This window comes from Kogia breviceps, chromosome 4 (genome assembly GCF_026419965.1).
Source record: "Kogia breviceps isolate mKogBre1 chromosome 4, mKogBre1 haplotype 1, whole genome shotgun sequence".
NCBI lineage: Eukaryota > Metazoa > Chordata > Mammalia > Artiodactyla > Physeteridae > Kogia > Kogia breviceps.
Window position 1 is genome coordinate 163,722,833 of NC_081313.1, and position 16,225 is coordinate 163,739,057.

Below are 16,225 nucleotides of genomic sequence, written 5' to 3' on the forward strand. Positions count from 1 at the left end.
GGCCCCTATTGTGAGAAGAATGAGGCAAGAAGACCCTGCCGGCTGTGACTGTGTTATGAAACTCTCGAGAACAGCAGTGAGAGAGGCCAGACACCTTGGAAGTGACAAGCTCTCCCTTATAATATATAGTAGGAGTTCAAAAAAAAGGAAAATGCAATCATTTCTTAAGTACTTTGGGCCATTTTCCTCTCTTGCTTCACTCCCCGAGAAGTCTGGACATATTTTTATTTGGCAAGGTGCATTGTGACATTTTATATCATTCCCTCCACCTATTAATAGCCCTGGCTGCCCCAGGTGTTCATTTTCAAGACACCCTCGGAGAAGAAGGACTTCTGGCAGCTGCTCTGCAGCTGACAACTTCGGGGAAGTGGCAGGTTTTAATTGATGTATTGCGGGGTACCGTGCTTTCTCTCTCTCTCTCTTGAAAAAAAAAAAAAGTGTTGAGTTTCGTATCCTCCTAGGGCCTGTAGATTTTAATATGTCAATTTTTCCTCTTTTGTTGGAACTTGGATGTTTGTGGCTGACTGACGGTCTTCCGTACACCTTTTTATCTCCGTGTGACACCACACACCCGTGTCAGCATCACCCATCTCTCTTTGAACACCTTTCTGGACAGGTAACAGACAACAGCGCCCTGTATAGATTCTCACTGGAACAGCAAGTCATTACAAATACATCTTCAATTAGCTGCCCGCCGTTAGTTACTAATTACAACAAGAGGAAATTGGAAAAGGTGGCTAGAAGGCAGGAATAGGAAGTACCAACATTTCTCCTTTCCAAACAGTCCCAGTGACCGTCCTCTGGCTGCCCCCTGAGGGAGGCAGCATCCCCCAGGCCGACAGTTCCGTGGACACTGGCTCCAGAAGCCATCCGCTCTGATTCTGGCTTGTTGCCTCCTCTGTGAAGGAATGAGGGTATTTCCCAAGAGTCTCAAAGAATGCCAGCTCTGCCATCACTTTGCCCAGTGAAGCCATTGCCTTTATGGCAGCTTCTGGGTAGAGCTCCATCTGAGACCCTTCTCCCAATAGGAAGTACAAGGGGATTGCTTACTCCCTTGATTTCCCTCAGCATTCTAATAGATCTTTAAAAAAAAAAAAGAAGAAAAGCTTTTTGCTGTGTAACTTAGATACCATAAAATTTACCCATTATAAGTATACAATGTATGATTTTTTAAATTAAATTCATGGAGTTGTACAACCATTAACATGCTCTACTTCTAGAACATTTCTACCATCTAAAAATTCCCTACAGCTCATTTACTGGTCATCTGCATTCCCACTCTCAGCCCTAATTCAGCACTAATCTACTTTTTGTCTCAGTGAATGGGCCTTTTCTGGACATTGCTTACCAGTGGAATTATATAACATGTAGCATGATGTTTTTGAGGTTTGCCCATGTTGTAGCATGTACCAATAGTTCATTCATTTCTATGACTGAATAGTACTCCATGGACACAGATACACCACCTTATCTGTATCCATCCACGAGTTGATGGATATTTGGATCGTTTCTAGTTGGGCACTTATTATGCTCTTATGAACATTTGTGTGTGTTTCTTTGCGTGGACCTCTTAACTGCCACTCATTAGATGCTCGTGTGCCCCAAGCTATGCTAATCATTTTCAGTGCATCATTTCTAGACCTCACAGCAACTGGTAAAGCAGGAATTGTAATCAGAAAACCAAGGCTTGAAAGAGAGCACTTACTTGGAAAAATGTTTCTGGGGCCAAAATTCAGACCCATGCTCTTTCCACCATGCCCGGCAGCCTGTCTACCTCTCAAACAGCAAAGCAGACATTGGCGCACTGAGCTTTCCACTGCAAGCCCCATTGCCCACCCTCCAGCCACATCAAAAGTCCATGGTGTAGGCACTCTAAGTGGGTTTGAGGTTTGCAAATCTGCCCGAGGATTCTTTCACCTAAAAATATTCTCTGCTAAATTATAGCAGGTCACTTTCAACCCAATTGTTAACATTGATACATAGATCAGTGCAAATGTATCAATTATCTATTTGATGCTTAGCACCAGGGTGGGCAGTGTGTGAATTCAAAAGATGAATGACAAACAACATGGCCCCTTGAGGGCAGTATACTGGAAGACCAGACTCATACCCACACATCTAAATGACGTAGAACCAATTACACATGTACTGAGAGCTTTGATTAGTTAAAAACCTGTGCTAATACCCAGGCCACTTATAACTCATATGCCACCTACCTATTTCCTTCTTGAGTTATGTGAACACTGTGGAGGTGAATTACTAATACGTAATATAAAGAGGGCTGGAGTCTACACAATTAATGAGCTGCTCAAAACATATTCTGTGGAAGCGTAGAGATGTTAACATCATTTAAGGCAATTTCCCAGGTAGTAATTGGATAATCTACAGTTTCCCCTACAGATTATATTCATATATACACGTGTGCACATGCATGCCAGCGCACACACACACAAAGTGGAGGGGGGAGAGGATTATAAATATTTGTTTCTTCCATACACCCCATAAATCTTTATGAAATACTTGCAGTGTTCCAGGTACAGTGCAAGTCATGTAGGCTTTAGCAGGGAGCAAAATAGAGTTCCCTGACCTCCTAGAGCTTATAATGTTACTAGGGAAGATGAAGGTTATAGACTGAACATTTGTGCCCTCCCCCTCCCCCCCCAAATGTCCATGTGTTGAATACCTGATCCCCAATGTGATGGCAATTGGAGGTGAGGCCTTTGGGAGGTAGTTAGGTTTAGATGAGGTCCTGAGGGTGGGGCCCCCATGATGGGGGTTAGTGCCCTTAGAAGGGGATGAAGAGACCAGAACTCAGTGCTCTTTCTTCACCAGCTGAGGCCACAATGAGAAGGCAATCCTTCACAAAACAGGTGCCCAACCCTGCTGGCACCCTGTCTCATACTTCCAGTCTCCAGAATTGTAAGAAGTAAAAGTCTGTGGTTTAAGCTACCCAGTCTTGTATTTGTTATAGCAGCCTGAGCTGACAAAAACAATGGATAGTAAATAAATAGATAAATCATTGAAATCATAGGAAGAGCCATGAAGAAATAGAGTATGTCAAGAGGACCTGTCTGTCAGGGGCAGAAGGCAGTGGGCTTATGCTCAGCTTTGCATTAAAGCAAAACAAAAACAACCAAGCAAAACAAAAAATCAAAACACTACCTCTCAAGGCAATGTATGGAGGAAGAATTAGCAGGGAGCAAGTGACATATCCCGGTGGCTTAGAATATGGGCCTGACAGGATAAATGGAGAGAAATAGTCACATGTAAAGACGTAAAGCCCTTCCTTCTGTGTCTTTTTAAAATATTCTGCAAAACTTCCGTAAAGATAGGCAATTTCGCTATCAAGCCTGGGTAACCTGTTATATCAGTTCTCCATTTTCCCTGCCCAAGTTAGTGATAGAATATCTTCCATTAACCTATGCTGAAAGAGCCATTTCTGTTCTAAAAATCTATTTATGTTCCCCTATAACTTTCTTAAAGGTATGTCTCTGGGCTGTAAAACCTCAACCTTATAACGCAGCTGAAATGTGAATACTTTTGCCAAATTTCAGTAACATCAGTTGGGCCTTTTCTGAGTCATTTGATCATGAGGCTGTCTTCCCTTTGGGGGGAAAAATACCATCTCTTTCATTTGAAGGGATTAAAAACTGAATTTGATTCTTGGTTACTTGCTGTGGATTTGGTCTTCAACGTCAACAGTATCCTATGACTTTTATTTTCAACTGTTTCATGAATTAGAAAAACAACAGGTGGTCCTAGTTCTGAAGTTTCTTTTAATGATAAGTGTAGGTTCCTGTTCTTTGTTTTTTATCATGTTAAGTGACACACTGCATTTTATTTCAGATCCTCTTCTCTGTACATTCTCAGTCTTTTTCACAGTTTCTTATAAAGCTTCTCTGGCTAATCCTTGTTACTTTCCAGTTGCCAGAAACCTTTGGTAATGTGATCATTTTTCCTTAAAGATTTCTAGGATGAAAACATAGTTTTACCTTTTATAACCTCCACATCCCAGAGAATTCCTTTCTGAAAATGTACTATCCTATACTACTTCCTACTGTGGAATTTGTTGTCTGTATGTCTTCCAATTGCCTGTGGTCATTAACAGAAATTTTTCCCATTGGTCAGTATTTATTTTTTTCTGTAATTCTTCTTTCTGATAAGAAGAATATGTAGAATTCTCCCCACTCCAATTTAATATTTAGATTAAATTATGTTATGGTATGTATTGAGAAGTTTTTGTAATTTCATTGTTTCATTGATCCCTCTTTAAGGTGTTGATGTATAAAGACATTTCAATCTGTAAGAAACTGCTTGTTTTTCATTAAACTAAGAACAATTCACATTTTTGTATATATATCTCCATTTTTTAAAGGAATCAAACATAATGATATTGATTTCATTACATGTCTATTGAAATTGAGTATTACTTTTACTGTAACAGCAGAGAACCTGAGGCAAAAATGAAATTTGTTATTTAGGACAAGAAGTATACAAGCTATTTATATTAAGAACTGACATAAATAAGATACGATTCCTGTCTCTAAAAGACTTACACTTGAATAGGTTAGGGCAAAAAGAATGTTCAGTTATCCATAATTAGATGAACAGAAGGAAATAAAAGTTCAAGAGAAAGAAAGTGAGATTTATAAAGACTGAGTAGGTCTAGGAATTCAATGCTGAGTCTTATGACCCACATCTTCCAGGTCAGCATGAGAGGGGGGAGCAGCGCAGTGAGATCAGCCAGTGACGTGCATTAGCATTTGATCTCTCTCTTTTTTGAGTGGGTATCTTTGCTTTTTACCCCAAATCTCTTAGACCATGTATATTAGATTAATAAGAAGATCAACACCTCCTTTTATGACGGAGGCAATTTGGGGGCCAAATTGGGATCTGGAAGTGGCTCAATCCCTAGCTACATTGCCCATTCTGAAAAAATCATCATCATCTTAATAATCTCTCTTCTGCTTTGATCAGGTGTAGTAGACTTTGTCAAAAGTAATGGAGATGATTTTTTAAAGTGAAAAGGCATAAGGGGGTTCCTTGCAGGATTGGTTCATTATTCAGGGGGAATGTTAACAGCCTCCCTGGAGAACTCTAAGGAAGGAAAGACTGAGCCAGGCGTTAAGTTGATTTAAGTGGTAAACTGGCTGTAAAGCCCCTAACAGAGAACTGGCACAAAATAGGTGCTCAATGAATGTAAATTCTCCATCTCTCGCACAAAATAGGTGCTCAATGAATGTAAATTCTCCATCTCTCTTCCCCTGCTCCAGCAAGATGGCTTAGCCTTATGCTCTTAGGTGTTCTAGTTGGTGTTCCTGTAAATGTGCTTAGAGCTTCAAGGGCTCCAGTGACACCTGTGGGTTAAGGGGTCTGATTATCAGAGCAGCATGTTTCTCATTGGCTTCTAATGTACTGCGTAATTCTTGGTGATAGCTTTGCCCTCGTCATCCAGCAATGGTCCTCTTCTTTTGACTCCAGCGTTCTCTGAAGTGTGAGTCTGATTATAAAGGGGATGAGCCCAGGTGTGCTATGTTTGTGGTGACCTAACATTTTCTGCTGGGATGATTGATATACCAAACAGGCAGTTAATCAAGAATGGACAGCTGGGACTTTGAAACCACACTATGTTAAAGTAATATACCTACATTTTGATCCTTTCCCTAGACCTCTGGGAGTCTTTTGAATACTAAACTCACTAACCAGCCTGGGGCTTTTTTTTTTAACGTAAAAAATGATGTGGGTGGCTGATTCGGCATTATGGTAGATTCTAACTGCCACCCCCCTCCAGAAATATGTCTGGACTGATATTTTATTTCCAGGAGGGAGATAGAATTCCTCCTTCCATGGCGTGGCTCTGTAGAAGGTCTCTGAGAACTTAGGACTTAACATTTTCTGAAGTGACTATATCATATTCCACCAGTATTTCAGAAATTATGCTTTAGGAAGGTCTTAGAGAAAATTTATAGGATAGGACAACAGTATGTGACATCAGGGGGACCTGCCTTGAATATGATACCGGGAAAGGCTTCCCTGAAGAACTGAACTGATTAATAGTAGGTAACCAGAAGAAAGGGGTTAAGGGAGGGAGGGAGAGGAGGAATATGTGCGGACTGGGAGGAAAACAGTGAGCTCCAAGAATGAAAGGGTGTAAGGTTCCTGGGGCAGAGAGAGGGAGCAGGAGAGAAGAGTGAAACAGATGGTAAGAAGTGGGCAAGGTCCAGATCCAACACAGGTTCCTGGTCCATCTTAAAGGGATATGGACTCCATCCTCGGAAAACTGGGAAGCCAGCGAAGAATTTTGAAGAAGGGACTGTCATGATCAGATTTGTCTTTAAAAGATCGTTTTGCCTGCCGTGTGGATAAAGAATTAGAGAGAAGGAGCAAGAGTGATACTGAGAGAACCAACATAAGGTTGTTGTACTGTGTAAGGTGCAATGATGGCAGAGAACAGCGTGATAATTTGTCCTTTTGCCTCGGAAGTTTACAATCTAGTAGCGGATTGGAAATACATACACAGACTATTACCATGAAATATGTAATGTGCCACAGGAATTAAGCAAAGTAAAATGAGAAAAGGGAAAAGCCAGTTTAGCAGAGAAAATCAGGGAGCTATCTTCTTATGTGTTGAACAGCCAATCCTGTGACCGGAGGTTTGTTTGTTTTGTTTTTTGCTTTTGTTGCTGTTGTTTTGATTTTAGTCACAACTGCTTCCAGGATAAGAAACTGCTTTAAAAGTAGCATTCCCACTGTTCCAGTTGCTTTTAAACTACAACACAAACACATATTTTATATTCAGTTTCACATTATCTTTGTCAGACAGTAGAAAGCATGTTTTGGTTAATTTCCTTTTAGAAAGAAGTGAATTTCCCATTCCTTGTGCAGGTCATCTGTCTGTCAGTACAGTCAGGAAAAATTTAGAGACAAATCTCTTTGTAGAGGACGTACTACTGCTGAGTCAACAATATGGATGCACAGGCAAATGCAAATTTAAGGTATATGATGATTTTATTCTGAGAAATTTGGAAGAGATTTCAGGTAGAAAGACCTATATAACGTTCTCCTATAGCTCTTGCCACCCCCCCACCTTTTTTTTTTTTTTTTTTTGCGGTACGTGGGCCTCTCACTGCTGTGGCCTCTCCCGCTGCGGAGCACAGGCTCCGGACACGCAGGCTCAGCGGCCATGGCTCACGGGCCCAGCCGCTCCGCGGCACGTGGGATCTTCCCGGACCGGGGCACGAACCCGTGTCCCCTGCATCGGAAGGCCGACTCTCAACCACTGCGCCACCAGGGAAGCCTGGGTCCCCTTTTTGAAATGCCCTTCTGAGACTCCACTCTACATTCATCACTTCCCACACCTACATCCAGCTCTCTTTCAATGAGGATGGCCAGTCAGGTGCGCTGATTTGCTGTGATGGAAAAGCTGCCCAGTTCCACTGGTGAATCTCCTTTGAAAAGAAATAGGCTGGATAATACTGAGCTTATGAGAAGGAAAACTTTCAGTTGGTCACGTAGAGAGGCATTGGGAAAGTTCTTGCTCATGATTTCATATTGGCTTAACTCTCAGCTCCATCCATATGTGAGTTTGGGTAAGTCATTTAAGCTCTCTGAGTTTCTTTCGAAAAATAAGATGGTTATGCTGATTGATCACCCAGGTGTTTTGCAATCTTAGTTCCAGATATATGTATTTCCATCCAGGAGAGCTGTGAACTAATTTTCCAGAAGGTTCTTTAGGCCCAGGATAATTGCAAATGTTTAGTTACATGGGTCTGTACACAAGAGAGTGCTTGACTCTATGTATCCTTCATACTGATGTCAGAGAAGAAAGAAAGAGAATTCATTTAGTCCTCTAAGTATCTGAAAAATGCATTGGGGGCAAGAGGTGGCTCTTTGAATATGAATTTTGACTGTGCCTGGTGGTTTTGAAGATTTGAAGAAACATCATATCTGGGCTAAGAAAAATAGGAGTCTCCCATAGTTTGCATTCTTAGACCACACCCAGAAAATTCTGTTCTATTTGATATGATGCAATTTAAAGATGCTGACAAATCTGAATCAAAGAAACATGATAAAGATGAAGAGAAATCTGGGAAATTTGCTATATAAGGAAAAGTTAAAAATTGGAAAGGCTTGGTCTTGAAGACTTAGGGATACATTACAGCTGTCTCAAAATATTGTGTAGAACTGTCCAGGGAAGAGAAATGAGACTTATCCTGGCTCTGCCTTTCCTATTAGGCCTGGGGTAAATGGACTGAAACTTTAGCCAGGTTAATTTGCACTCAGTGTGGAGAAGAAGTTTCTGACAACGCTAGCTAACCAAGAATGGAAGGTGACCCAGATTCCCTTGTGTAGGGGAGTAATACACAGGAGACTGGATATTAACCATAGTGATCATAAGAGACAGTGATTGAAGTGTTTTTGCATGTATTAACTCAGCCGTCATAACACCGCTTTGAGGTAGCTTCTTTTATCATTCCAATAGTATGGATGGAGAAACTGAGGCACAGTATGGCTAAGCCACTTGGCTAATTTGTCACCTAATCAGGTGACAGAACTGGGGTTTGAAACCGTGCGGCCTGATCGTAGAGTCCTCGGGCTTCACTGAGTTGCTATATTGCTTATAGATGGGCATCACTTAGAGAATCTGTGGATGGGATTTCTGCCCTGAGTTTCCAAGGAGGTGTTTGAAGAGTCCACCAGTAGCAGTGCATTCTGGGGTGGTACATCACACATTCAGAGGTGCCTTCCTGCACGGGCACCCAGAGCCCTTGGGGTTGAGGCTCCATGCCCAGTTGCTCATTCTGCTGTAGGTACGCCTGGCCATTCAGTTGCCTTCCCCACACCATCTGGAGTTGGGCTTTGTCGTTTCTTGATAGAATTGTCTTTGTCTTTCCACATCAATGTCATCCACTTCAGCCATACCATGACATTCCTTTAAAAAAAAAAAAATGTGAAAACATATCCAGAAACATTGCAAGAAATAAAGCCCTGCTGTCTGGGTGTACAGGCTACAACAAGACCTTTCTTCCAGACATGATGGATAGGTGTTTGTCCTCTTCTCCCCCAGAGACTGCACCTTATGTGAATGTTTGAGAGATACCTTGCCTTCATCAGCCCTTTGACAGTCAGGACCCATAAGAAATGGCAAGTACTTTCTAGTTCGGAGAGAGAGAGAGAGAGAATCCCTTTCAGACTTGGTAAGATTTATCTAAAGGTAACTGACCAAGAAGGAGAACTGACCCCATTTCATGTACAGGTGCTTTAAAATAATTTGACAACGGGTAGTTAAAATGTAAGTGTGCCATGCTGTCAATCACGTTCTGTCTTTCTGCATTGAATGCTTGTTTTACTTGAGGGAAGATGATATTGGAACATTTTATGGCATCCATCAACAAGAATGTGCACACGGTTTCAAATAAGGGTTTCCAGCCTTCTGAAACCAATTACTTCTACCTAAGTAGAAATGCCAAAGCAGAGATATGTCAGCAACTAAGAGAATAGTTGTTTGAAGTAATAATAAATACACCCAACGATGATGCCTTGAAACAACAGAAATTGTACACACACACACACACACACACACACACACGCACAAACCTTTTTAAGAGATATTCTTAAAAGTCTGTGTCAAACGATGTTAACCCAGAGAAATGCAGAAATGTCAGACATGGGCAGGACTTGCGGTTGGCATTTGGCTGCCAGCGGGGGAGGCGTCCTCCCACACTAATTCCTCAGGAACCTCATGCTGTGTCTGTCTACAGGGAAGGGAGAAAAAAAGGGAGGAGGGGGAGAGCAGATATTGCCTCTGATGTTTCTCCTCCGCAGCTGGAGAAGGCCTCAGCTGTGTCAGGCTGGGACTGCTGGTGATTTTCTGTAGAGGGTACCACATAAGGAAGAGCAGCCCATCCCAGCTTATGCCAACGGGGACCCAGCCTCTCCTGATCGTCAGCGTGGCTGGCACGATTGAATGCAAGCCAGACTGCCTCTCATGGAGACGCGTCAGTGCCTCACCTCTGCCTGTGAGTCCTCTCCATGGGAAGGTTGTGATGGAGTCTCTGGGTAAGGGTAACAGAGGTGCATGCAGATGGGGCTTTGCGAGGACCTTTCCTAATTGACAGAGGAGTTGGCGCATTTCCTTTAAGCCTTCAGTGGGTATTGAGGGAAGGATGGGGGACTTGGCAGTGAAACTGCTTTTGCCTGCAGCTCTGTAAGAGTAGCCGTGGATCCTTGTCACCGAATAGAATTTCCAATTCCTATCAAGCTGTGGGTCTGCAATTTTTTCTACTACCTTCATGATGGCTGCCAGGTATGGCATCAGAAAAATAGTCTGTGAACATAGATATAAAATGGGATTGATTAACTGTAAACATCTGTTAGGTCAAGCATCTTATGTCTATTGCTGAAATATTCTTTCAAGTGACTCTGTCTACATCTGTCACATTTTTTCACCCTCCAGAGACCTATTTGTGGTAGCTCTCTGTGCACTGATTGGCTTTACCCTTGGCTGTAGCTCTGTGTTGAGGCATTTAATTTTTTTAACATCTTTATTGGAGTACAATTGCTTTACACTGTTGTGTGAGTTGCTGCTGTATAACAGAGTTAATCAGCTATACGTATACATATATCCCCATATCCCCTGCCTCTTGCGTCTCCCTACCACTCTCCCTATCCCACCCCTCTAGGTGGACACAAAGCACCAAGCTGATCTCCCTGTGCTATGCGGCTGCTTCCCACTAGCTATCTGTTTTACATTTGGTAGTGTATATATGTCCACGCCACTCTCTCACTTCGTCCCAGCTTACCCTTCCCCCTCCCCGTGTCCTCAAGTCCATTCTCTACATCTGCGTCTTTATTCCCATGCTGCCCCTAGGTTCTTCAGAACCATTTTTTTTTTTTTTTTTTTAGATTACATATATATGTGTTAGTGTACGGTATTTGTTTTTCTCTTTCTGACTTACTTCACTCTGTATGACAGACTCTAGGTCCATCCACCTCACTACCAATAACTCAATTTCGTTTCGTTCTATGGCTGAGTAATATTCCATTGTATATATGTGCCACGTCTTCTTTATCCATTCATCTGATGATGGACACTTAGGTTGCTTCCATGTCCTGGCTATTGTAAATAGAGCTGCAATGAACATTGTGGTACATGACTCTTTTTGAATGATGGTTTTCTCAGGGTATATGCCCAGTAGTGGGATTCCTGGGTCAGATGGTAGTCCTATTTTTAGTTTAGTTTTTTTTTTAAACATCTTTATTGGAGTATAACTGTTTTACAATAGTGTGTTAGTTTTTCCTTTACAACAAAGTGAATCAGTTATACATATACACATATCCCCATATCCCCTCCCTCTTACATCTCCCTCCCACCCTCCCTATGCTACCCCTCTAGGTGGTCACAAAGCACAGAGGTGATCTCCCTGTGCCATGTGGCTACTTCCCACTAGCTATCTAATTTACATTTGGTAGTGTATATATGTCCCTGCCACTCTCTCACTTCGTCACAGCTTACCCTTCCCCCTCCCCATATCCTCAAGTCCATGCTCTAGTAGGTCTGTGTTTTATTCCCGTCCTACCACTAATCTCTTCATGACATTTTTTTTTTCTTTAGAGTCCATATATATGTGTTAGCATACGGTATTTGTTTTTCTCCTTCTGACTTACTTCACTCTGTATGACAGACTCCAGGTCCATCCACCTCATTACAAATAACTCAGTTTCATTTCCTATTATGGATGAGTTATATTCCATTGTCTATATGTGCCACATCTTCTTTATCCATTCATCTGTTGATGGACACTTAGGTTGCTTCCATATCCTGGCTATTGTAAATAGAGCTGCAATTAACATTTTGGTACATGACTCTTTCTGAATTATGGTTTTCTCAGGGTATATGCCCAGTAGTGGGATTGCTGGGTCGTATGGTAGTTCTATATTTAGTTTCTAAAGGAACCTCCATACTGTTCTCCATAGTGGCTGTATCAATTTACATTCCCACCAACAGTGCAACAGGGTTCCCTTCTCTCCACACCCTCTCCAGCATTTGTTGTTTGTAGATTTTTTGGTAACGGCCTTTCTGACTGGTGTGAGGTTGAAGCATTTTTAAAAACAGGCAAAAAGAGAGGGGAAATGATTCATTCTATTAACCGAACTTTTCTTCAAAACATGGATGATTCTTGCAATCTGTATCTGATATTTAGTATGCTGAACAGATTTTTAAGAAACTCCTGGTGTATTCTGCAGGTGCTGGATCTGTTGACACATCTTCAGGTGTACTATTTGCCTTCAAAGGGCACACTGCTGTCACGGCAATTTAAATAGAGTAATATTAATCCCTTGCATTTCAGGGCAATTTATGTTTTACGGAGTTGTTTTACTCATTTTATCGAATTGATCTCATTTGATCATCATTGCATCAACCCTGTGTGGTAGGTATTACGATTTTTATTAGCTCCATTTTGTGAAGGAGGAAACTAATGGCAAATGACTCATCCAAGGTCATACAACTGAAAAGTGGATGCGTTGGTACTTCACTCCTGTCTCAGGTGTTTGTTTTATTATGCAAATGACCTGTAGGTGGTAGAGACAACCACACAAATACAGGTTCCTACTTCCATACTGTCTAACATATATTTGCCATTTTCCTTGTGTGGCCCGCTTCTTGCTCTTCAGGCCACAGTAAGGGTAGTGTGGAGTAGAACAAGTTCAATTTGAGTGTGCGATGCCTTCCTTTCCTGCTGCACACGTGCGTACACATGCGTGCCGCAAGTACACGCACTCTACTCCCTGGGTTTAGGGGCCCTGAGATGCTGTGAATTTCCTGTCATTTAAAAAGCAAATCATTACTCAATCTGATGGAGGGTTAATATTCACTCTCCTGACTCTAGAGAAAACAGAAGGCCGATTCTATAATAGTGTGATTTCATCGACAGTTGTTTGAGTAGAAGGGATCAGGGAGAGCCGGGGGAAATGCCAACATCCTTCACATCATCACACATCGGGTCCCTCCACGTTTGAGAACAAGCGAGTGTGCCCCTAGCAGCCAGGGAGGGCAGACGCCCTCGTGGAGCTTAGCGCTCTGTCGAAAACTGGCCAGCCAGAGGCCTTGAGAGCTAAGACCCGCGCATGAAGTATCTAGGGACACTTTCTTTTTTTTTTTTTTTTTGGCTGCACTGCGCAGCATGTGGGATCTTAGTTCCCCAACCAGGGATTGAACCCGTGCCCCCTGCGGTGGAAGCACAGAGTCCTAACCACTGGACCGCCAGGGAGGTCCCCAGGAACACTTTCCAATGGCTACCTGGATGAGCCTCACTGGATTCAGGCAGATACAATCCCCTCCTCCCAGCCCTCCCTTCCCCCAACCAAGGCCCTGCTTCCCAACATCCGCATTCAGGCCCAACAGCAGGTGTCCACTGGCTCTTTGTCAGAACACAGGGATGGGACTTGAACTGTCACGACACAGGCTCCCATGAAAGGGGAGGCATCTCTTTTCAGGTTTACCAAGTATGCTTGGCAGTACTTGCTTCGGCAGAAAGAGGGCGAGGGATTTTGCGTGACGTTATTTCCTTTGTCAGGACAATTTCATATTCTCAGGCCGCCTTCTTAGATCATTGAATAGTGCCCCGGTTACTTTCTAGAACAGACAGATGCCCTCCCACCTCAGCCACCGTCTGCCTTCGTGCTTTCATCCACGCGCACGTGCAGGAGTGATACAGAATATCGCCAGAGTTGGCCTGGTGAGGGCTGTCTTTTCAACTTTCTTTTTGAAGTTATTCTGAAAAATCTCTTGAGACATAGGTGGAGGGTGGATTCATCAAATCTTAAAATGTCAGAGCTGGAAGGCAGCATAAATTGCATGTGGTCCAACTGTCTCATTATTAATGATGAAGAAATCAAGTCCCAGGGAGCTTGAGATTTGTCCCAGTTTATCATGATAATGACTGTGTTCCATATCTTGCATGTGTTCTTCACGTGCCCCTCCATCTTTCAAGACCTTGCTCTCTGTCCTGAAAGCTGACCACATAGGCTGCATTGTGGCCACCCTTGTCCTCTGGCTGCCAACTCTTTACTCAGTGGGAAGAGATCAGAGGGTGGAGGGAAGGAGGCGGGGGCAGGATACTTATCACCAGCTTTCTCTTTGTCACAGGGCCACGAGCTGGCTATTTCCCTGTCCCCGAGATGCCAACCCTCTCAGGTGGCCCTCCATATAGTTTTCTCTTTCTGGTTCCCCTCGTCCCTCCCTCCCCTTGACCCTTGAAAATGGCCGGCACCTTCCCTCTTTGGCTTTGCCTGAGAGCACCTCACCAACCCTTCTGTTTGCCCTGATCCCTGACCACAACTTTTAAAATAGTCCACTGAATAAGCTTTCCTCACTTTACCCGGTTTGTGGGTCATCTGCTTTCAGGCTGTGACCTTGACTGACATAATAACAGCTGGAGCTAAAGCTACAGCCCAGCTGGTTCTCCCTCTCCTGACCCCCTGCCCTGTTAGTCCTTACACCATACTTCGTTTATTATGGATAGCTTAATACTTTGCATAAATACATAATCTCTTAAAGATACATACTGCTAGTCACTATGAAAAGTATTAGCATTCAGTGGTTAAACGCATGTGTTCTTAAGTCTTCGGTTCTGCCACTTACTAGGTGTTTCTTAACTAGCAAGTTGCTTGACCTCTCTGTGTCTCAGTATCCTTGTTCATAACTAAAAGGCTATGGTGAAGATTAAATGATACCAGTGCATTCAGAGGACTTAGTACACATAAGTGTTCAATATGAAGTGTTCATAAGTGCCCAGCACATGGTAAGTGTTCTGTAAATGTTAGGTTTTACTAGCATTTGCTCTTTGTCAGGACTCAATTTCTGTACGTGGAAACATTTATTAGGACTCTAATTCTGTGAGTGGAAAATGTGCAGACTTTCCCGAGCCTTGCGCAGTGTCATAAAATTTCATGAGGATGAAGTCGTTAGTTCCCAGGAACGCCGAAGAGTGATGGGGAGGTGCTGATGAGTGGGGATGTGAGTCATGGGGCTGCGAGGACAGATGGAACAGGCATGCAGACAGCGCCCTGACGGACAAGCCTAGATTTGCCCGGAAGCTGTGCTCTGCCTGGCAGGGATGGGAATCAGCTCCCTTCCGGCAGGGTGGGTGTCACTTCCCAGCTGGCGGACCCGAGGGGAGATCATGGAATCTGTTGCTTGAGAGAGACAGTCATGAGCCTGGAGGTTCCTGCATCAATAAAGATACAAGGGCTGGTTTCCAAAGATGCCGACGTTTCCCCACCTGGAGACAGGATTTCTTTAGTTTCAGGGTGTGAAGTAAAGCATTGGGTTCTTTTTCCAAAAAAGTAGATTTTGTTTTTCAGAGACTTTTGCTTCCTTCGGCATTGTTGATGAATATTCAGAAATGTGAAATGGGTTATGTTTGAGTGTGGCCGTCCTGGAGAAGAGTTGTGGGTATTTGGAGAGAGGGACTGGACCCTCCTAAACTATCTAATCCAGTAGAATGTGAGGCGGGCTCCTCCCCAATTAAAACTCCCTGTGGTGCATTGTCTCCTGGTCTCCCCAGAGGTGTGGTAAGTCCTGGCTTCCCTTACTTACGTACAGTGTCTTCTCTCCTATCACTAAATAGGAGCCTGGGATGTGCCTCTGGAGGAAAAGGAAATCCCATCTTCTGTTGCCCAGTGACAAACCTCTGTTATTACTTTATGTCAGACAAGCAGAGAATTGAATATCCTTTTGGAGGCTGTAGGAACCTAGGAGTCCACGCTGTACTGTCTCTGCGAGTGGGTCCTAACATCCTACTCAGGCAGCCTGGGCTCCTCCCACTTGTCCCCTTTTTCCCTTTTCTCCTTTGACTAGGATTTTGATTTCTGGTCCAGAAGGTCATTAACCCTGGAGCCGACAGTCAGATTGCATTGAGGCTGCCCTAAGCGCCCTTGATGGAATGACTTGTAAATAAACGTCAGTCCGTGGTGAGTGTGCTTCCCCCATAGCTGGCCTCTTGTTGCTCTGTGCACCCAGTGTGTCCACACTCCCACCCAGCAAGGCACCCACTGAGCGCCTCTGTGGCACTGTATCCAGGACTGGCTGTGACTAAGATAGTGAGTGAAAGCATCCTCCTTTCTCAACTTGCTGCTGTATCTCTTTTCAGTCTTTTTTTTTAAGGAACTTTGTCAGTGAGTCTTCTCCCAAATATGCTATTTAAAAGTAAATCACTCTGTC

General features: G+C 43.3%; 1 protein-coding gene across 10 annotated transcripts in view; it reads left to right on the forward strand.

The window, feature by feature from the left end:
- TENM2 (teneurin transmembrane protein 2) overlaps positions 1-16,225 on the forward strand; it is a 3,844,234-nt gene that overhangs the window by 3,285,791 nt on the left and 542,218 nt on the right. For 2 of the 10 annotated variants that reach the window (XM_067032282.1, XM_067032287.1), the window contains exon 1: positions 9,892-10,019. The exons of 6 other annotated variants lie outside the window; for them this stretch is intronic. In XM_067032282.1, the coding sequence (XP_066888383.1) occupies positions 9,968-10,019 (52 nt within the window). In that variant the 5' untranslated portion in view covers positions 9,892-9,967. Of the gene's footprint in view, positions 1-9,808; positions 10,060-10,249; positions 10,307-16,225 lie in introns of those variants that run through there. 2 more of the 10 variants (XM_067032281.1, XM_067032284.1) reach the window with 2 other exon arrangements.